General features: G+C 41.0%; 1 protein-coding gene across 1 annotated transcript in view; it reads right to left on the bottom strand.

Moving 5' to 3' along the window:
* Positions 1–22,655, bottom strand: part of SNX30 (sorting nexin family member 30) — a 194,781-nt gene that overhangs the window by 112,056 nt on the left and 60,070 nt on the right. Inside the window, exon 2 of the mRNA XM_043973479.1 lies at positions 4,706–4,897. Within this exon, the coding sequence (XP_043829414.1) occupies positions 4,706–4,897 (192 nt within the window). The remainder of the gene's footprint in view (positions 1–4,705; positions 4,898–22,655) is intronic.

Here is a 22,655-nt window from a genome sequence, read left to right as displayed (position 1 = left end):
GGGGCTTCTGCTTTTTTCGCTTTTCTAGCTTCCTTCAAGAATCAATCCAAATCCTACCTTCTGAAGAAGGCAGTCCTGTACTCCTGTACTCCCACCAGTCCTTTTGGTGCCTTGCAGCAGTGATCATTTTTCCATCTACTCAGCATATATCTTATACATGCATAATTATCTGTATGTTGTCTCTTCTATTAAAATGTGAACTCCCTGGGGTGTGGGACTGTTTCTTGTCTTTTTTTCCTATCCCTCGTGCCTGCTTAGATCAGATAAATGCTTATTGACTAACTATGAGACAGTTCCCATCCATTAAGAAATTTACAATCTAGCAGGGGAAGTGAGGCACATAAACAGAAAGAGGCTAATGAACAGTACAGGGAGTATATGATATAAATTCAAGTGAATAGTACAGATAACAAGTACCACTGGAGTTCACAGGTGGGGAGTCTTTAAGGAAGTGTCGAGATTTAAGCTGGGCCTTGAAGAATGAGTAGGATCCAGATAAGGAGAGATCAATGTTATGGACCAAGGTCCAGAGGCAGAAATACAATGTGCATTGGGTAAAGAGACTTTATGATATAGAGGGTTCCTGGAAAGAAAAGCTATGAAGAGAGGGGAATGGATTGCAGAAGCTCTTGAAACTAGACTAAGGAGCCTGGGTCTTATTCTGTGGGTAAGAGGGCATTTTTGAGCAAAGGACTGAGGAGATCAAAGAGATATTTTAGGAAAGTTACTCTCGAAAAAGGCTGGAGGCAGAGAGATCCATTAACTGGCTATCATAGAAGGTCAAAAGAGCTAAGGACCCAAAACTAGGTTGATACCTGGTAGAGGGGGCAGCTAGGTAGCACAGTGGATAAAGCACCAGCCCTGGATTCAGGAGGACCTGAGTTCAAATCCGGCCTCAGACCCTTGACACTTACTAGCTGTGTGACACTGGGCAACTCACTTAACCTCAATTGCCCCACCAAAATAAAAAAAAAAGAGAGAGAGAGAGAAAGATACCTGGTAGAATAGAAAGGAAGAGGTAGATTCAAGAAACATGATGAAGGAAGAAATTACTTGACTGAGGGAAAAGAAAGGGTGAAGGAGATTGACAGCAAAAAGGAAAGTGGCTTTTATTTTGGTTGCTTTTGAGGTGATGGAGATGGCTTCAAAGTGGGGATGTCCAGCAGGAAGCCGGGAAAGAGGACTGGACAGAACTTAGGAAAGAGATTTTACCAGTCATCATTTCCTGTTTTGCAAAATGTCACCACCCTCATCTGGAATGAGAGAGCAATGGGGGGTAAAAATGATGTGGTGTAAATTTGTGTAACTGAATAAAAATAGAATGAGAAGGAATATGCATTTTCAAAGGTAAGTCACAGGTCAGAGGAATCACTTGGGAGGAGGGCAGGAATTGCAGCAAAGAAACTTTGTATCAGCAAGATAAGGCACTAATCTTACACCATACCACCTTATTGAAGAACTGTTTATAGTACAAAGTGGGTATCTATGAAGGAAAAAGGTTTTACATTTCGTCGAATATAGCAAAAAAAACTTGTCTACTCTTTAAAAAGATATACTGTCAACATAACCTCCAGCAAAGTCCTACTTTGATGGCTTATCATAAGACACAGAGGACCCTTGGGTTATCACAGGTTATGCTATCAGAGGACAGGTTCTGCCAGATCCTGCCCCAAGCTAAAAACTTCCTGAACGAGGAGTCACCTCATCAAAACTCAGAGGTGCACAATAACCGCAATGTTGGCCACAGCAACCAGGGAGATAAAGGGGGCTTCATTTAAGTAACGGATTAAAGATAGGGATAGAGGCTGGTTCTGTGATTCTATCACCCAGGTGAAGAAACTCCCTCTCCTCTTACATTTATAATCATTGGGAATTACCTAAAAACACCAAGAAGTCAAGGGTCACACAGACAGTAGGAGGACTTCAGAGGCAGGACTTTCTGGTTCCAAGGTTGCTTCTCTATCCATTTTGCCACACTACCTCTTAGTTACTTGGCCAACAGACTATAGTTAGTGATCCTAGAGATTTAGAGAAATGTCTTCACATAGAGGAACTACACATTAGTTGCAAGCATAAGGACATAACCACAACCCCACAAGTAGGAGATCTGGTAAGGACCTTAGAGATCTAGTTTAGCCTCTGAATTCTTCTTATGAGGGAATCGTGATTGGAGGCAGCTAGGTGGCACAGTGGATAAAGCACTGGCCCTGGATTCAGGAGGAACTGAGTTCAAATCCGGCCTCAGACATGATACTTACTGTGTGTGTGACCCTGGGCAAGTCACTTAACCTTCATTGCCCTGCACAAAAAAAGGGGGGGGGGGAGGGATGAGGGGGTATCATGTCACAGATAAAGGTTCTTGTCCAGGGTCATGCTACAAGTAGACGGCAGATTTGGGCCTATAACTCAAGTGCCTTGGCTCTCATACCAGTGATTTTCCCATTACAGCATGCTGACTGCCTTTAAGGATAAAGTATGGAAAAAAAGGATAAAGCTGGAAAAAAAGTGTCCTAAAATATTTCATCCCAAAGGGCAGAACCAAGCTGGCAGAGAAAAGACATCAGCCTGAGCTCTCCCAAATTCCCCCCCAAACAGAAGTGGCAAAATCCACAAAAAGGATGGGATAAAAATTTTCCAACCCAAGAGACCTAGAAGGTCAACAGGAAAGCTCTGTCACACCAGAGTGAAAATGGAGCACAATCCAGTGCAAACAAGCCCAGCAAGCTAGCAGCAGGTCTTGGGGGCCACCGAATCAGCAGCAAGGACTTTGGGAGCTCTTAGGCCACAGATGGTAAGGGGAGGTTGTGTCAGATAAGTGGTCAGAAGGAGATTACAGGGGTCCCTTTGTCGAAAGTGGGTGCAGGACTCTGTTGCATTGCCCATATGCAGATCCACATCCTGGGTTCCTCAGTCCTGGGTCAGTGCCAGGGTGAGGAGAACTATCACACCAGAGCTAGTAGTGGGGACCCTGGTCACACTTCCAGGGCAGAAAAGAGTGTGTGTGGTGGCTCAAAGACAGAACACGGGCCAGGAGAATAGTAAACAATCGTACTACCTTGGAAGAACTAAAAACTTACAGACCTCCAGAATTAGCTCTGAAAACAGCTGCACAAAAAAACATGAAGCATGAGATAGTGCCTCCACCCCAGAAGCAGAGCCCAACTTTAACATCAGGCAATTTCAGATGAAGTAATCAAAGCTATCTATAGTTGTATGAAAAAAAAAATGCTCTAAAGCACTATGGATTAGAAAAATGCAAATTAAAGCAACTCTGAGGCACTACTTCATACCTATCAGATTGGCTAATACGACAGAAAAGAAAAATGCCAAATGTTGGAAAAGACATGGGAAAACTGAGACACTAATCCATTCTTGGTGGTGTTGTGAAATGAATCAACCATTCTGGAGAGCACTTTTGGGAACTATGCCCAAAGAGCTATAAAATCATGTATACCCTTTGACCCAGCAATATCACTACTAGGTCTGTATTCCAAAGAGATTTTTTTTTTTAAAAAGGAAAAGGACCTATATGTAAAAACATGTTTATAGCCACTCTTTTTACTGGTGACAAAGAAGTGGGAACGCCCATCAATTGGGGAATGGCTGTACAAGTTGTGGTATATGATTGTAATGGGATATTTTTGAGCTATAAGAAATGACGACCAGGAAGACACAAACATTTTTTGCATATCCTTTGCAGTATCCAAAAAATCTGGAAAGACGCCAACTGATGCAAAGTGAAGTGAGGAGCACCAGGAGAAATTGTACATAGTAACAGCAGCATTGTGTGATGACCAACTGTGAAAGACCTAGCTTTTCTCAGCAATAGAATGATCCAAGATAATTCTGAAGGATTTAGGATGAAAAAATGCTCCCCACATCCAGAGACAGAACTGACGGAACCTGAATGATGATCAAACTATACAAGTTTTTTTTAACTTTTAACTTGAAATCCTGTATTTGTTCCACTGAACTACACTGCATTCCTTTTTTTGGTGTTTTGTTTTGTTTTGTTTTGTTTTGTTTTGTGGGGCAATGAGGGTTAAGTGGCCCAGGGTCACACAGCTAGTGTCAAGTGGCTGAGGTCACATTTGAACTCAGGTCCTCCTAAATCCAGGGCCAGTACTTTATCCACTGCGCCACCTAGCTGTCCCTCTGTCTATTCCTTTTTTTTTTTTTTTTTTGGTGGGGCAATGAGGGTTAAGTGACTTGCCCAGGGTCATACAGGTAATAAGTATCAAGTGTCTGAGGCCGGATTTGAACTCAGGTACTCCTGAATCCAGGGCCAGTGCTTTATCCACTGCACCACCTAGCTGCCCCTCAAATATTGTGGGCTTTTTGTTTTGTTTTGTTTTGTTTCATTTTGTTTGTGGGGCAATGAGGGTTAAATGACCTGCCCAGGGTCACACAGCTAGTAAGTGTCAAGTATCTGAGGTCAGATTTGAACTCAGGTCCTCCTGAATCCAGGTCTGATGCCTTATCCACTGCACCACCTAGCTGCCCCTGCCCCTTTTTAATGGAATAGAGAGAATCCTTCACTCTTAACTACCCATGTAGTTCATCTTAAACCACACTAATCAAATAAAGATTAAATTAACTCTGTAAAACAATGGTTTAGTTTTGTAATAGATGGCTTTTTGCATAGGAAGAGCCACCATTTTCCAAGGAATATTTCCCTATCCATTATTAAATTGCTACAACCTACCTTTGTAGTGACCCTATATGTGATGTAGGTCTCCATTGTACAAACGTGTTTCTTGGGATCATCAACGGTGACAAATAGGTCTCTGGTCTCACCATCAAGATCATCATCCAGCTGAAGTCTGTTGAGAAGTGAAGATGAAGAGGCTGGGCTGGAAGTACCTACGGGAGTTCCACCATTAGGCAAACTGAGGTCCTAAAAAGGAGAAAAAAAAGATAAACTGCTTTTAAAAAACATACAAAGAGGGGGCAGCTAGGTGGCGCAGTGGATAGAGCACCAGCCCTGGAGTCAGGAGTACCTGGGTTCAAATCTGGCTTCAGACACTTAACACTTACTAGCTGTGTGACCGACCCTGGGCAAGTCACTTAACCCCAATTGCCTCACTAAAAAAAAAAAAAAAAACATACAAAGAGAATAAACTCCTAATAAAATAAATCCTGTATAATGTTGGTTTTGTTTTGAATATACCCTTTATAATTTTAGTTTTATCATGCTAATGTTTTGTTCCAACAAGGGAACAAAACTACATATGCTTGAAAGAATTAAGATTGTATATAAAGATATGAAACTCTGTGAACTCAAAGGAAAAGGCCTCTTTCTGATCCCTGTAGAGACTACCACAGCACTCTTGTAACAAAAGTTAACTTGCCAAGTGATTCCTCCTCCACTTATTAAAGAGGGCTAGATGCAACCATAAACCTGAACTCACGGATAAATTCCATGACTCTCATCCTCAAGAGAACCTTAATGATCTGAGCCAAGAAGGAGCCTTCTAACCACATACTCTGGGGATCTCCCACCCCTGCCTTCCTATCATGAACATAGTGCTCTCTCATACCAGTTAAGATATGACACAGAAAACCCAATGATACATCTTTAATAATTAAAAAGACACAGGGGAAAAAATCTACATACCAAGAATGCAAAGGGACTAGAAAAAAAGAAAAAAAACTGTAAAATGCAGATAGTTTGTAGAGGAGGAAAAAATTTAGACACAAACATTTTTTGCAGTATCCTTAAAGCACAATACTGGCTTAGTCATTTTTAATAGAACAATTATGTTAATACATACACACACACACACACACACACACACATACCACCAGCTAGATAAGGACTATGCCTTTTAAAAATAATTCATTTTTCTTTTTTCTTTTTTGTTTTTTTTTAGTGAGGCAATTGGGGTTAAGTGACTTGCCCAGGGTCACACAGCTAGTATGTGTTAAGTGTCTGAGGCCAGATTTGAACTCAGGTACTCCTGACTCCAGGGCCGGTGCTCTATCCACTGCGCCACCTAGCTGCCCCCTAAAAATAATTCATTTTTAAATTGATGCTGTAGCATTTTATTACTGGCACAATTATCTTCATTAAGAAATATTAAATAACCCAAATCAGACCACTTTTATTAATACTTGGTGGCAGACTTGAAAAATCCTGTTATATGTGGCTAATATGGAAATGTTCTGCATGACTTCACAAGTGTCATGGGTATTATATTACCTGCCTTCTCAATGGGTAGGAGGAGGAACTGAAGGAAATGAGAGAATGTGGAACTCAAAATTTTAAAAAGAATATTAAACATTTTTAAACATTTTTAAAACAGAGAAAGAAAGAAAAGAAAAATAATGGCATAGGCTATATTTCCTCATAACATAGCACAAGAGAAAATGAGATGTAGCAAATAGAGAGCCAGTCTTAGAGGCATGAAGACATACATGTTCAAGGCCTGATGTCTCTAAAACTGGTTAGCTAATATGAATATGTTAGTAACTTGCTATCTTAGTGCCCCAGACAGCTCTCTGAAACTATGAATTTCAAAGTCACTATTCTTCATTGGCAGAAAGAATTTCCACACCAAGAGTTCCCTATGCCAATGAAACCACAAATTAAGGAGCGATCTTAAAAATGATTCTTTTTTTTTTCTTTTAGTGAGGCAATTGGGGTTAAGTGACTTGCCCAGGGTCACACAGCTAGTAAGTGTTAAGTGTCTGAGGCCGGACTTGAACTCAGGTACTCCTGACTCCAGGGCCGGTGCTCTATCCACTGAGCCACCTAGCTGCCCCAAAAATGATTCGTTTTCATACAATAGTACAAGCATTTCCTCATACCTCAGTGCCTAGGCAACTGAGCAAGAAGAAACCATCATCCATAGAATTCCAAGAAAATTTTCATTTTTTTACCCCCAAAAGAAGACTTCAGAAGTTATCTATGATTTATGATTTTTAGAACCCACTTCAGAGATTAGAGTAGTAGGCAGGAAATTTTTGCATAGAGGACAACCATCACAAACCACACAATACAATCAGTCTTTAAAGGGAATGGGGGTGGGAGGTGGGACTTAGAATATGGATAATTGTGAAATGAAAAGATGTTGCTAAGAGTGAAGAAGAGGCACAGCAGCGAAGGGGAAGGAGAAACTCATGCCAGTCCATCCTATTTTAACTAATTTTTCTTGCTAAAGAGACTACAAAGTTGTTTTTTTTCTTGTTTATCACTGTGCTTTGTTGATTATGAAAAAGCATTGGCTTTCATAAAACAAAACATTAACTTACACAGCTAAGTGTCTATTAGTCCTCCTTACATCAAAATCATTGAAAATAATCTCTGGGGGGAAAAAAAGAAAATGATCTCTGAAAATCTCAGACGACAGTAGTAGTTGGTTCCAAAGGCTGTCATGCCGGGGTGGGAGTGGACATAAGTTCCCACTCTCTATAAAATGCTCCAGTGTCGTGCGTCTCAAATAGCCTCTGACAAATGAAGCCCAACTCCTGGCCTTCTCATGGTGGAACTGTTTCCACTAACAGGAGAAGGGGCGAAGGCAAGTCACTGGCACCTTAAAACCAGTTGCTTCAGCCAGGTGGGGCTCATCAGCCTTGGCAGGCAACTTGCCTAGGGAAAGGAAAACCCTGATTTTAAACCTCCGCTGCCTTGCGGCTATACCCATATATGGGAAAGACTTTGGGAGTTAACCCGGAGGAAAAATCAGGAGTTGGAGTCCCTTAGGCAGTTGGATGTTGGACATCACATCCCTCTGGCAACTTCTGTGGCGGCACTGGTGCCAAACTGTATTGGCTCTGCCTCTCCTTTGGATCCACCAATGTCGTGGATACGGAAAACCTTCTGCATGGGCAACAGTTTGTTTTCCATATTGATCCGCCCAGGCCAGTGCCCTGGAGAGGACACTCCAGCTACTCCTCATTGGGTAGATACAACATGGGATGCGGCAGTTACCGGTTATAAGTTACTTGCCCAATTCGTAGGGCTTGATGCCAGGGGTTGCATTTGATGGTGGGAGGAATGAACAAGTTCCACTGGACAGCTACTGGCCACCTTAAGCTGGGCAAACCCCAGCCAGTAAGGTGTTGTCCCATCATGGTTCATCTTACTCATTGGGTTCATGGGGATTAAAGTTATGGCCTGACAGGTGAACTGATGCATTAGCACCAGCAAACAATAAAGTTAACTCACATTCCAAGACACCTGCCCTAAAGTTGGGCAGTTGGAATGTCCAAACTATGATGACCGGACTCTCAAATGACCTACAAGCAATCAGAGACTTTCAGAAAACAGCGGTGATAAACAACGAGCTATGGAGACTAAATGTTGACATTGCGGCTTTGCAGGAAACGCAAATCACAGACTCTGGAAGGCTGAATGAAAAGGATTACACATCCTTCTGGAAGGGCAAAACTTCGGCAGAACCACGAGAACATGGTGTGGGCTTTGCTGTGAAAAACACATTGCTGAAAATGATTGAATTGATTGGCAATGGTACTGAGAGACTGCTCACACTTCGTCTGAACACAATCGAAGGCCCTGTGAACCTTATCAGCGTATATACTCCGACATTAACAGCTTTACAACAGACCAAAGATGAGTGCTACAATAAGTTGAAAGCAGCGCTAGGAGTTATCCCCAGATATGAATTCATCATTTTTCTGGGTGATTTTAATGCAAGAGTTGGCTCTGACCATGTGTCCTGGCCAACATGCCACAGGCCATAAGGCATTGGAAAGATTAATGAAAATGGGCAAAGACTGTTGGAACTTTGTACTTACCATGATTTGTGTGTATCCAACTCATTTTATAAGTCCAAGCCACAGCACAAAGTATCATGGAGACAACCCAGATCGCTACATTGGCACCAACTGGACTTAATAATAACCAGGCGGTCTACTCTCAAGTACATTCTTAACATGCGGTCATACCACAGTGCCAACTGTGAAACTGATCACTCGTTAGTTTGTTGTAAAGTGTGGCTCTGGCCCAAAACATTGCATCACCTTAAACCAACAGGGCAATCTCGTATTGACACTAGCAAAACCATGAATCTCAGCAAGGTGGATCAATTTTTGAGATCTCTCAAGAATGCATTAATTGCGTCTTCTTCTGCTACATCAGCTGCTGAAAAATGGAAACAGATACATGAGAGTGTCCACAGACTTGCTCTTGATGTCTTTGGGAAGAGGACCAGCAAAACAAATGACTGGTTTGAAGCCAAGTGCAGTGAAATGAATCCCGTCATCGAGGCCAAGCGCAGCGCACTCATTGAATACAAACGCTCCCCGAATGAAAGTGCTCTTCAGAAACCGCGTGCTTCGAGAAGAAATGCTCAGCAAATCATGAGGCGGTGTGCAAATGAATATTGGGTTAAGCTCAGTGAGGAAATACAGGTTGCTGCTGACACGGGAAACATCAGAGGAATGTACAAAGGCATCAAGAAAGCTTGTGGAACCACTCAGAGCAAGACAGCTCCCCTCAAGTCCAGCACTAGAGAGTACATTACGGACAGAGTTAAGCAAATGGAAAGATGGGTAGAGCACTTTTCTGATTTGTACACCGTCAGAAATTCTATCACAGAATCAGCTTTAAACATCATGGAGTCCTTCCATGGAGTTGGACAATGTACCCACACTTGAGGAACTTGAGAATGCAATTAGCTCCTTAAGATGTGGAAAAGCTCCAGGTGTAGACGGTATCGTAGCTGAATTGATCAAACGCTCTAAAAACGTCCTATTAAAGCCCCTGAATGAATTGTTATGCCTGTGTTGGAAAGAAGGTGAAGTGCCACAGGATATACGTGATGCCCATATAGTTACTCTTTATAAGAACAGTGGACAGGAATGACTGTAACAACTACAGAGGAATTTCACTTCTCAGTGTCATTGGGAAAATGTTTGCCAAAGTCATCTTGCTAAGACTGCTTTTCACCAATGATGCCGCACTTGCCTTTCACTCAGAGCGTAAATTGCAGACCTTGATGGATCGCTTCTCCCAAGCTTGCATGGACTTTGGCCTAACCATAAATCTCAAAAAGACGAAAGTCATGTGTCAGAGTGCTATGTCGCCTCCATTGATACACATCAGTAGCTACCAGTTGGATGTCATAAACCAATTCTTGTATCTTGGCTCTATTGTCAGTGACAATTTGTCACTTGATTCTGAGATCAATCAGAGGATTGGGAAAGCTACTTCAAACATGTCTAAGCTTGCCAAGCATGTCTGGGCAAACAGTAAACTGACAAGACGAACCAAATTTGCTGTCTATAGAGCATGCATCCTGAGTACCTTACTCTATGGCAGCGAAACATGGACAACGTATACTAGACAAGAGAAGAAGCTTAACAGCTTCCACATGCGCTGCCTTCAGTGAATCCTTGGCATATTTTGGTCAGATAGGATCACCAACACAGAAGTGCTCCAATGCACGCAACTTCCGAGTATCTACACGCTGCTAAAACAAAGACGGCTGCGCTGGCTCAGTCATGTGTAACGCATGCAAGACGGGCGCATTCCTAAAGACCTACTCTATGGCGAGTTAGCCTCAGGCCAAAGACCTGCTGGACGCCCCCAGCTTCGCTACAGAGATGTATGCAAGCCAGACTTGAGGGCTCTGGGAATAGACATGGGCAGCTGGGAGGAGATGGCCAAGGACTGTGCCCTATGGAGTTCAATACTCAGGAGCAGCTTGCGTGCAGGTGAGATGGGCCTTCAAGCGCGGAAGGAAGAGAAACAGATGAGACACAGGAATCGACAGGCAACAGAGAGTGCAGTTTTCCGATGTCCTCATTGCAGCAGGAGCTGCAGCTCCCATATTGGACTGCACAGCCACACTGTGGCCTGTGGCTCTTCAAGGTGCTGATCCATGGTTGTCCACAACTGGTGGAAGCCTACTACTACTACTTCTCTGGGGAGAAAAAAGAAAATGATCTCTGAAAATCTCAGATGATACAACAGCAGAAATAATAGTTCAATGACCATCTGATCATAAACTTCACACATAAAAGCACAAAACAAGGAGATGTATGTTGACAGGGATGTTTCACTACTGTCTTAGATACTATATACAGAATTCCAAGTTGAACATGATAGGGAGGTTCTCCATACATTCCTACCAGTATCAAACTCATCAAGAACTGTATAGTATTTCAATGTCTTTAACCACTCAAAAGATTTTGTCGTGACCACCCACAAAGGAAAGACCAAGTGGAAAAAGAATTTCTATTTCCAAGATGTCATGTGTGTGCGTGGGGAGTCAGGGGGTACCTGCACATATGGGAGAGAAAACTCAGATGGAACAAGTGTTAGGCTCAGAGTTGAACAGAAAAAGGAGAAAAGGCCAGAATGCCTCCAGCAAATGACAAAGCTCCTTCAATCACCCCCTTTCCTATAAAAGCAAAGGTTCATTTTTTAAAATAGCAAAATATAACCAGTGTTGCTGAATAGCAGCAAGACCCAGAATACAACAGGTGTCTGACAGATTAAAAATTAGTATCACCCTTAAGGTAGTGATGAGGTACATGTGGGTATAAAACTAATAAGGAACCCTGAAGAACAAGAATAAAAGATGTCATCGAGGAATCATATGATAGGAAAAGAAGATGGACCAGTCATGTGGCTAGGGTGAGGGACAAGGTGTGCGGCCAGGACGGCGAAGACTTTCAGTATGTTGGGTGATGGGAGGATATTGACAAGGTGTTCAGGCATGTATAGGTTTCAATCAGCATTGTTAAAGAGAATTTACAAATCAACAAGATTAGAAATACGTTTGAATTTTACTTATTCTTTTTTTTTTTTTTTTTTTTAGTGAGGCAATTGGGGTTAAGTGACTTGCCCAGGGTCACACAGCTAGTAAGTGTTAAGTGTCTGAGGCCGGATTTGAACTCAGGTACTCCTGATTCCAGGGCCAGTGCTCTATCCACTGCACCATCTAGCTGCCCCGAATTTTACTTATTCTTACTAAAGAGCTGATAAGCTGTTGTTTCTACACTGCTAAAACATTTCAATGCTGTTGCCAGCACTCTTTAAATCCAGCATCTTGGACAAAGTCCTCGCTGTCCTGCTTTAGTTACAGCTCTGTCAGTAAACAGGGAGGACCACTTTGGGAAAAGGGAATGTTCAAATATATCGCCTAAAGTCACAAATCAAGTTTACAGGGCTGTTTTACTAACTTTCTGAGAGGAGTAGGGGAGAAGGATGGCAGGAAAGGTCAGGGAACAAGCCATCTATCTAGCCTTATGAATTCAGTCAGTGGGACTCACACAAGCTTCGAGTTAATGATTTTCCTAATTCTCAGTTTAAAAAAAAAAACAAAACACCACCAAAGCAAGTAGACTATGCTTTATTACAGCACTTTACGAGTCAGTATCACTGCTTTTGTGATATTTCTTCCATATACTCAGGAGGGAAAAAAACCTTTGGACTTTGCCAATTCTAAGGGACTGGAATGGAATTGTCCTGAAACTTTCTAATCAAAACCCTCCAACTATGTATTACAGACCAAAAGCCACCCTTTCTCTTCGCCACAACCAAAAAGCCTTCTAGGCAAGGGGTCAGCCTCTGTACTAAAAGAAAAAAAAAATCCCTCAACTAGTGCCTAGCTAACCATTACCTTTGAAAGTCTGAGCAAGAACCTCCTCAAAGCTCCTTACGTTTGAGAGACCATGCTGTCCCACTCTGCCCCCTCCAAAAACATTTTCTAAAAATATGGTCACAAGATAAAAACAAACAAAAAAAAGTGTATTTTCCAAAGTAAAGAAAACTTAGGAGAGCTAAGACTTGTATCACTAGATTGGATGTCATATGACCAAAGGAAGCTGGGATCTTTCGATTACTGGGATCTTATTGTGTTTACTTGCGCCTGTAATACCTGCTTGGGTAGAGAGCCAAGTTCTAACAGGTGATGGCAGTGCTCATCTGGGAAATGAACTTCTGCTCACTCCACTCTATCTGTCGCTGTGCCTGATTCCAACTCCAACAAACAAGATGACTCTGCATTAGGTAACCCCAGGGCTATCCCTTGTATGTACTGCCTCCTTTTTTGTATTGTCTCCTCCCTTCCCTTCCTTAGATTGTGAGCTCATTAAAGATAGTGACTGTCTTTGTTAATTGTATCCCCAGGGCTTAGCTGACACACAAGAGGCATTTGATAAATGTTTATTGGGTTGCACTGGAATGTCGGGAAGCATTAGAGAAAGGGACCTTTGAAGTAATCATATAATCCTACTTTACAAATTAGTAAACTGAGGCCCAGAGAAAAGAAGTAATTTGCCCAAGAGCTTCCTTACCAGGCACACAGTAACATCCAATAAATAACTCTTGAAAATGAGAAAGGAATTGATCTTTATCCTCACTTATTCCTCAAATTTCCTCTTAATGATGTTCCTAAAGGCATCACTTCTATATTATAGCAAAGAGGAGGAGGAAGAGCAGAAGAAGTAACAGTAGTAGCAGCTGAAACAGCAAGATTAATAGCCTTCATTTATATGACACTTTGTGTCAGGTACTTTAAGATTATTATATCATTTGATGCTCACAACTATCCTGGAAGGCGGGTGTTTTATTATCCTTATTTTACAGATGAGGAAATTAAGGTAAACAGAGGTATAGTGACTCACCCAGGGTCACACAATGTCTAAGGCTAAATTTGAACTCAGGTTTTTCTGATTCCAAGCCCAGCACTTTATCTACCTTGCCATTTAGCTGCCCCTATGTAGAGAGAAGAAAGGAGATAGATCAGAAAAGGCTTCCTATAGAAGGCAACATTTGAACTGATCTTGAAAGGATAAGTAAGAATTCATCAAGTCAAGAGGGAAGAAGATAATGTGGTTCAGGCATCAGAAACTGAGCAAAGGCTCGAAGCAAAACAACATGGTACCCAAGTGTCCTCCAGTGTGGGAAGGGATCACAAAATAAGGCCAGAAAGAAAGGCTGGTGCAAAATTATTGAGGGCCTTGAATATCATACAAAAGGAGTATGAACTATATTCCTGCAGTGGGAAATCTCTGAAGATTTTTAAGGAGAGGAATGAGAAGACTAGACGTGGCAAAGAAAGATGATTCTGACACTCTACAGCATGAATTGGGGATAGAGGGAATACAAGTGAAACACCTGTTAAGAGATTATTGCTAAATCAAAGAATTTGAAGGGGGAAAAAAAGCTCTCAAAAGAACAACTGCTAACTATTACCACTCATGCATGAACCAGCACCTGATCACTAACAGGAAAAAATGCCAATCAAAACAACTAAGGTTTCTTCTCCCATCCAGCAGACTGGCAAAAGGGATAATAAATGTACACAATGTCCATGAGGCTCTGAATAGACTAAGACACTGTTGGTAAAACTGTGAAACTGGTCTAACTATTCTGAAAAGCAATTTGGAATTATGCTAAACAAGTAACTGAGATCTCTACATCCTTTGATTTAGGGAATCCCTAAACCCCACTTAGGCATCTACCCCAAGGAGGTCAAATTCAGAAACTTCCCACATACCCCAAAATATTCATGGTAGCACTTTTTGTTGTAGCAAAGGATTGGAAACAAAAGCATATACCCACTGATTAGGAAATGGCAAATCAATTTGTGCCACATGAATCTAAGTGAGATATTACTGTGCTATAAGAAACAATGAATAAGAAAAGCTCAGAACTAAAAAAGTGAAGTAAGCAGGGCCAGGAAGACAACATTTAAAATAATGGAAATGGAAATGGAAAATACAACGACAGTACACCGTATAATTATGATGTCCAGATTTACACTTGGAGAAAAAAATGGGAACAGGTACGTCCCTCCCTTCTTTGCAGAGGTGGGAGACTATGCATCTATAATATGTTTATATTGCCAGATTCAGCTGATTTGCTAGTTAGTTTTGCTAAACTGCCTCACCCTCCCCCAACACTTTGTAACAATGTGGAATTCTCCCAAAAGGGGAAAGAAGGATATATGCATATGGAAATGAAAACTATGTTAAAAAAAAAAGAAATAAAAAACTTAAAAGAGAGACTAATTGTAACTCTTTCTCTTCTTGATTCTTCTGATTCATGGGTACTTTGCCCCCTCTGATTCTTTTGCTCATAAGCATTCTAGCTCCCCCCACCCCTCCATGCTTTCAAACCATATGAAAGGCTTTTGGGTTTTTTTTTAACAAATAAAAAAATTAGCCGTTGGAGAAGTAGAGGAATACTGCTTTAGAATGTTGATTACACTATCAAATGCAGAGATAACATAGGTTAGTTTTGCTCAAGTATCTTTTTTCTCTTTTGTTACAAGGGAAGGCTCACTACATAGAAGGGTGGCATATTTAGAAATGACTAATATAAAAAACAAGACTTCAGAAATGCTTTTAAAAAACTAGCCTTGTTCAGCCCTAGTTAGATGAAAACATTTATTTCATTGTTTGGTCTTTTCTTGTTATCTTTATATACTCGCCTTTCTTACAGTTCTGTCAACTGATGAGTGATAAAAAGAAAAGTCCTTTATGTAACAAACTATTCATAGCTGCAGAATTAGCAAGTTAAAAAAATAACAAAGTGGGTTCCCACCAAATGAGGAATTACTGAACATCATATATGAATATAATGAAATATTACACCCTAAGAAATGATTCACAGTAACTTAATACTAAAATGTTATCAGTCTCAGATTAATTGCAATTGACCAATATTGGTCTCAGATTAGAAACAGGGACTGGGACCGGGATTTCACTAATATAGTCAAATCCCAGATGACAAAACTCAGCCCTTTCTTAGAAACTTATAGTCCTAGACAGTCACATAAGGCAATGCTCTCCAAACTTTTAAGTAAAACGCCTCTATCAATAAAAAAATTTAGAGCATGTACCCTCAATGTGTGTACATTTACATATAAATTATATGTGTAAAATATATATGTGAACAACTGTACTAATAATTATGTCTGTTATAAAAATCATACAAAAATAGAACTTAAAAGATGAGATAAAGAAGAAATAACACTTGATCCAAAAGTTGAGAGACCTGAGTTTATTGAGTAGGGTGGTAACATGGTAAGATCTTTGCTTCAGGAAAATTTCTTTGGCAGCTAAGTGGAAAATATATTGGACTGGGGAGAGATTTGAGGAAGGAGCCCCCTTAGGAAGCAGCCAGGTAGTACAGTGGATAGAGCACTTGGCCTGGAGTCAGGACAATTTAAGTTCAAATCCAGTCTCAGATATTTACTAGCTGTGGGACCATAGGCAAGTCACTTCATCTGTTTGCCCAAGTTTCCTCAACTGTAATATGGAGATAATAACTACAGCTACCTCTCAGGATTTCTCTAAGTATCAAATGAAATAATACTTGCAAAGTATTTAGCACAGTGCTTTGCACACAGCAAGAACTATATAATTGCTTATTTCCTTCTCCCTCTTCCCTTCCCCTGTTACAACAGTCCAGGTGAGAGGTAAGAGGACCTGACAAAAATGAGGTGTTTGGTCAGAAAGAAAGAATGGAAAAGGTGTGGAGGTAGAAATGGCCATATATAGCAAATGACTGGCTGTGTGGGTTGAGAAGGCGTGGGGAGTCTTGGATAAATAACACCAGCGTTGTAAACCTAGGTGACTGAAAATATGGTATCTTCAACAGAAATGAGGAAGTCTGGAAAAGGGATGAATATAACAAAGCCAGATTGTGTAATGATATTGTCAGTAGAGATCACAACTCATCTATGACTGCTTATCCTATGAGACTCACTCTGTCCCATTCAAATCAAGAATCAAGGAATCACAATTCTTAGTCATTTGTCCCTTTCAAAGGTACCTACCAGAGGCATATCAGGCAGCTAGGTGGTACAGTGGATAGAGAGCCAGGCCTGGAGTCAGGAAGACTCATCTTTCTAAGTTCAAATCTGGCCTCAGACACTTACCAGCTGTGTGACTCTGGGCAAGTCACTTAACCACTCTTGCCTTAGTTTCCTCATCTGTAAAATGAGCTAGAGATGGAAATGGCAAACCACTCCAGTATCTTTGCCAAGAAAACCCCAAATTGGGTTACAAAGAGTTGGAGATGACTGAAAACTGAACAACCAGAGGCATAAAGGGATGTGAGGAATATAAGGAAAATTTCCCAGTGACATCTGCATAGCTATTCCTATGGTTACCAAGTAGTGGTTACATCACAAATGTCCTGAGGGACTTGGGAGAGGTTGAAATCTGGGAACCAGAAGCAAGAGGAAGAGTGAATTGGGGAGAGCTAAGGATAGATGAGGGTGTATTGGAGACAGGCTCCAAAACTGGCTACCTCAGGGACAGGGAGATGAAACCAATCTTTTTGCCTTCTGAGTGGTTGATGACTCCACACACACCACCACCACCACCTTGGGGGTTAGATTACATACCTCCTCCTTTTCTAACCAGTGGCCTAGAGTGTTGTGTCACACATGCCCCAGAGAAAAGAGAAAGAAACATGTCTCCCTCCTCTCAGTAGATAGGTGAGGGCCTATGAGTATACAATGCTGTATATTCCTCCTTACTCAATTTGCCATCTCACTCTGCACAACAGCTGTTCCATTCTCTTCTCTCCTCAAGTCCCTCATGCACCACTCCCTTCTCTCACCCTCTCACCTCAGACTCAACACTATACTTCACCATCCCATTAGCTCTCCCATCTCTCCTCCCCATTTCATATCACTCAGACATCTCCTCCACTATTATCTCCTGCACTCCTGTTTTAAATGAAGAGGTAGTCATTCTCTTTGGTTAAGGCCAACCACCTCTCTATCCTATCTACTGGCTCCTTTTCAAATAATTACAGAGAGAAAGGGGGGGGGGGGGTTGGGGGATGGAGTATTACTCATGTCTTCCCATCCTTTAAAACAAACAAACAATTAAAAAAACCCTAAAGCTGAGCCACCAAGAAACTGAGTCAAAACCTGGAAATTCCTGTAACAGGAAAAAAGCTACAATGAATTCTGTAAGGCTTTTAAATAAATTTACATTTTATCTATTGGATTCCTCATGATACCTGAGAATAAATAACTTAAGTAACCTATTCTAAGAGAGGAATCTCAGTAACAGTAAATATCTTGGGGCAGCTAGGTGGTGCCCTGGATAAAGCACCAGCCCTAGATTCAGGAATACCTGAATTCAAATGTGGCTTCAGACACCTGACACTTATTAGCTGTGTGACCCTGGTCAAGACACTTAACCCTCATTGCCCTGGAAAAAAAAAAAAAAGGTAAATATCTCATTCAAAAAGGTCAAGGGGAAAAATACATTTTTGCCTATTAGATGTAAATGAAACATCGATAATATAAAAATAATTCAGAGAAAAATGATTGATCATGGAATTTATTTTACTAGAACTAAAGAGCAAAATGTTGATGTGTGGTGTGTGTATGGATTTGCAGGATTCTTGGAATAATTCCAAAGCATCCTAAGGGTATATGGCTCACAGAGTAGGAACTTTTGATCTTAGTGGTATAGAGCAAAGTTTCTTAAACTGGGGGTTATGACCCCATATGTGGTCAAGTAACTGAATGTGGGGGGGTCACAAAAATTTGGTAATAGCAAAAGATCATATATAGCTATTTTATATACCTATATACCCAGGGTATATGATATATATAGATATAGATATAGATATATCAAATAGCCTCTAACAACCGAAGCCCAACTCCTGGCCTTCTCATGGCGGAACTGTTTCCACTAACAGGAGAAGGGGCGAAGGCAAGTCACTGGCACCTTAAAACCAGTTGCTTCAGCCAGGTGGGGCTCATCAGCCTTGGCAGGCAACCCACCTAGGGGAAGGAAACCCTGATTTTAAACCTCTGCTGCCTTGCAGCTATACCCATATATGGGAAAAGCTTCAAGAGTTAACCTCGAGGAAAAATCAGGAGTTGGAGTCCCTTAGGCAGTTGGATGTTGGACATCACATCCCTCTGGCAACTCCTGCAGCAGCACTGGTGCCAAACTGTACTGGCTCTGCCTCTCCTTTGGATCCATCAATGTTGTGGAGAGGGAAAACCTGCTGCATGGGCAAGAGCTTGTTTTCCATATTGATCTGCCCTAGGCCAGCGCCCTGGAAAGGACACTCCAGCTACTCCTCATGAGGTAGATATAACACACAGCCACACTGTGGTCTGTGGCTCTTCAGGGAGCTGATCCATGGTCGTCAGCGACTGGTGGAGGCCTACTACTACTACTATACCCAGGGTTGTGTAAAAATTTCTCAGGAGAAAAGGGGTTGCCAGTAGAAGAAGTTTAAGAAGCCCTGGAATAGAGTGGGGAGGAGCTTGAATTCAAATCTCAGCCTTCCTACTTAGTAGTGAGGTGATTCAACTAGAGTCCAAGGGCCTAGGTTCAAATCCTGCCTCTTATGATTATTAGTGTGACCTTGAACCAATTTACTTAACCCCCAGAGCCTTAGTTTTCTCATCTATCAAATGAAGGTGTTGGGCAAGGTAACATCAGATGTTCCCTCTACGTGATACTCTGATCCTTGGTGGCTTGAGTTTCCTCATCTGTAATGAAAGGGCTATGTTAAAATAATCCTCATGGCCTCTTCCACCTCTGTATCTATGATAATGTGGTGCTTTTAAGTTACAGGTCAAAATAATAACTTGAAACATTAAACCTTCTGAAAAGCGTCTCCTTAAGCACTTGGGAGGACACAGAGACATACTTAGGGTAAGGATGCAACAAGCTTACCTTCATAAAGATAAGCTCCATCTAATTAAAACTGAGAAACTGTAAAATTTCCACATTAAAAATCTGTTTTTCGGGGCAGCTAGATGGCGCAGTGGATAGAGCACCAGCCCTGGAGTCAGGAGGACCTGAGTTCAAATCTGACCTCAGACACTTAACACGTACTAGCTGTGTGACCCTGGGCAAGTCACTTAACCCCAATTGCCTCACTAAAAAAATAAATTTAAAAAAAATCTGTTTTCTTCTGACTCATCTTGATCAATGTTGTTGGCAAAGGAACTAAATTCTGCACTAAAGACAAGATAAAGAGAGAACCCTTATTGTAAGCCAATTAGCACTTTGATTTGTTTACTAACACAAAATTATAATTGAATAACACACGAGTTTAGTTTTTCCACTTAAAAATACTGCTCACAGAATAGTTCTGCCAAGAAGTAAGATGTGTCAGCCAAGGGCAACGCTGGTTTGGATGACAATCTCATATACAAAAACTCTATAGGAGTAAGATGACTGAAGACCACAAGCAGTATGACCTCAAAAAACATTGGAAAATAGTCAAGAAGAAAATGAAGCCTGCAGAGAGCTTGGCATGAAATCCAGCTATGCTAAAAGCATTTGAAGAAAGTGGAAGAAAACAAAACAGATGCGAAATGGAACAGTCTCCTCTCCTTCTCTCTCTCTCTCTCTCTCTCTCTCTCTCTCTCTCTCTCTCTCTCTCTCTCTCTCTCTCTCTCTCCCTCTCTCTCTCTCCATTTGGACTCTACCATCTCAATACTATGTGAAGTGGCAATGGCACTTAAGAATATGAAGTCTTTAAAAAAAGAATATGAAGTCATATCATAAATATTACTTTTACTCAAAAGAAGAGCATAAAAAGGCATCAACAACCCATTTCTTCCTTTTTTATCTGTATTTTTAAAACCTTTATTAAGAATGGTCTATTGAAGATATCCTCAAGGAAAAAAAAGTTGCCTTAGGAAATGTTTTCATGGTTTTTTTACCGTATCTTTCAAGTTACACAACTGACTGAAAAGGATATGAGATGAGATGCTGAGGTGTTTCAAAAATTAATTGAAGGGGCGGCTAGGTGGCACAGTGGATTAAGCACCGGCCCTGGATTCAGGAGTACCTGAGTTCAAATCCAGCCTCAGACGCTTGACAGTTACTAGCTGTGTGACCCTGGGCAAGTCACTTAACCCCTATTTCCCTGCAAAAAACAAACAAAACAAAACAACAACAAAAAAAAAATTAATTGATTTGGTGGAACAAAATACAACCTTGAAAGTCCTCCTCAGATGTTGCTTACTTTTATAAGTAAAATAATAAGACTCCACATCAGATGTGAAGAAAACTTCATTCAATGGCCTAATTACTGAGAACAAGTAAGGTATTAACCAGGGTGATACATGCATAGGCTTTTGCCATGGCTTTGGGAGATGTCTGTGTAAGACAAACAAAATAAGGAGTTCTTAACGAGTGCCACATTTTCCATAGGATTCTTCCTATTCACAAGTGACATCATAAAAATTATCTCAAAGCCTATTAACATAGCCTTTCCTGACAAATTCATACTGAAGGGAAACAGCTCCAACCACCCATACTACTAGAAAAAAACTTAGTGGATAGGGGCAGCTAGGTGGCGCAGTAGATAGAGCACCAGCCCTGGAGTCAGGAGGACCTGAGTTCAAATCTGGCCTCAGACACTTAACACTTACTAGCTGTGTGACCCTAGGCAAGTCACTTAACCCCAATTGCCTCACCAAAAACAAAACAAAACAAAAAAAAACTTTGTGGATGAAAAACAAATATTGCTCATCAATTTCTGTCAAGCTGTCACCAATGGACATATAAATCCAAGAGCCCCTGTGATATTAACCCCTTCCACCCACCCCCATCATGCTACCTCCCCAAACCCCCAGACTCAGCAACCAAGGATACAATTCTTATGGAGATGCGACCTGACAACTCCCCTGCAGAATTGCAGCCCCTACAACTACCTATAACCCCCAAAATAAAGTTCTTCCTACCAAAAAATCCTTGCCACCATCAGAAAGGAACACTGTTTTATGCAAAGAAATGATGCATCATCTGCTTTGTGGCTGCAACCAAAGGACCACTGGCTTTTTAAATCGGACTCACTGTCAAAATCTCCTGTACATTTCTCCCCTTTTTAGAATGTGAGCTACATGACAACAGAGACTTTCTTACTTTTCCACTGGTATCCCCAGTACTTAGCTCATAGTAGCACTTTACACCTAATAAGCCTTTAATAAACACTTTTTCATTTATTCATTATAAAATGTGGTAAGGCAAGCAGCCATAAATTAGTCTATCAGTATTTTTACCTTGGATAAGTGCTAAAATTGAATAATGACTTGAGCTAAAAAAACAAAAAGGAAGAGAAAGAAGTCAGTCTGGGAGATAATCTGCTTTTCATGATCCCAGTCGGGCTGCTTACTGCCACAAAGGGCTGTCTCTAACATCCCAGCTTTCCCATTGAGGCTATAACATCTGCGAATCATAGAATATCATGAACCTAGCAAACTTATAATTACAAAAGACTCAAAGGGCAATGGGGACAACTTATGGAGAGTGTAAAGAGATGCTTTCAAGAATGATTTACATGTAGGTTGTGGCATTAAAGATATTATCAAAGATAAAAATGGTCAGAAAAAGATGTGAACTGGATACATAGAAAGCCAGTGAGTGGACACCTTGAGAGATACAATGGTAGCCTCAGATTATTAAAGGAAGATGGGCTCTGTGCCCTATGTGGTAGATCATACATGAAAGATTTATAAGAAAATAAAGAAAAAATCTCACAGCTTAATAGTATACGTATGTGATCAGGAAACTTCTCGTGTCAATGACACTATAAAACCAGTGCTCACAGTGTTAAATAATGAGGGCAAATGGGTTTGATAGCTTTTGGTCATAAAACAAATTTCAACAATGGAGAAATGGGGAGATCCATCAAAATACATTGAGAAAAGTATATTTTACAATTTTGTTGA

The sequence above is a fragment of the Dromiciops gliroides genome, chromosome 1 (assembly GCF_019393635.1).
Source record: "Dromiciops gliroides isolate mDroGli1 chromosome 1, mDroGli1.pri, whole genome shotgun sequence".
Classification (NCBI taxonomy): Eukaryota; Metazoa; Chordata; class Mammalia; order Microbiotheria; family Microbiotheriidae; genus Dromiciops; species Dromiciops gliroides.
The sequence above is the reverse complement of the archived record's forward strand: the minus strand, read 5'-3'. Positions and strand labels throughout refer to the sequence as shown.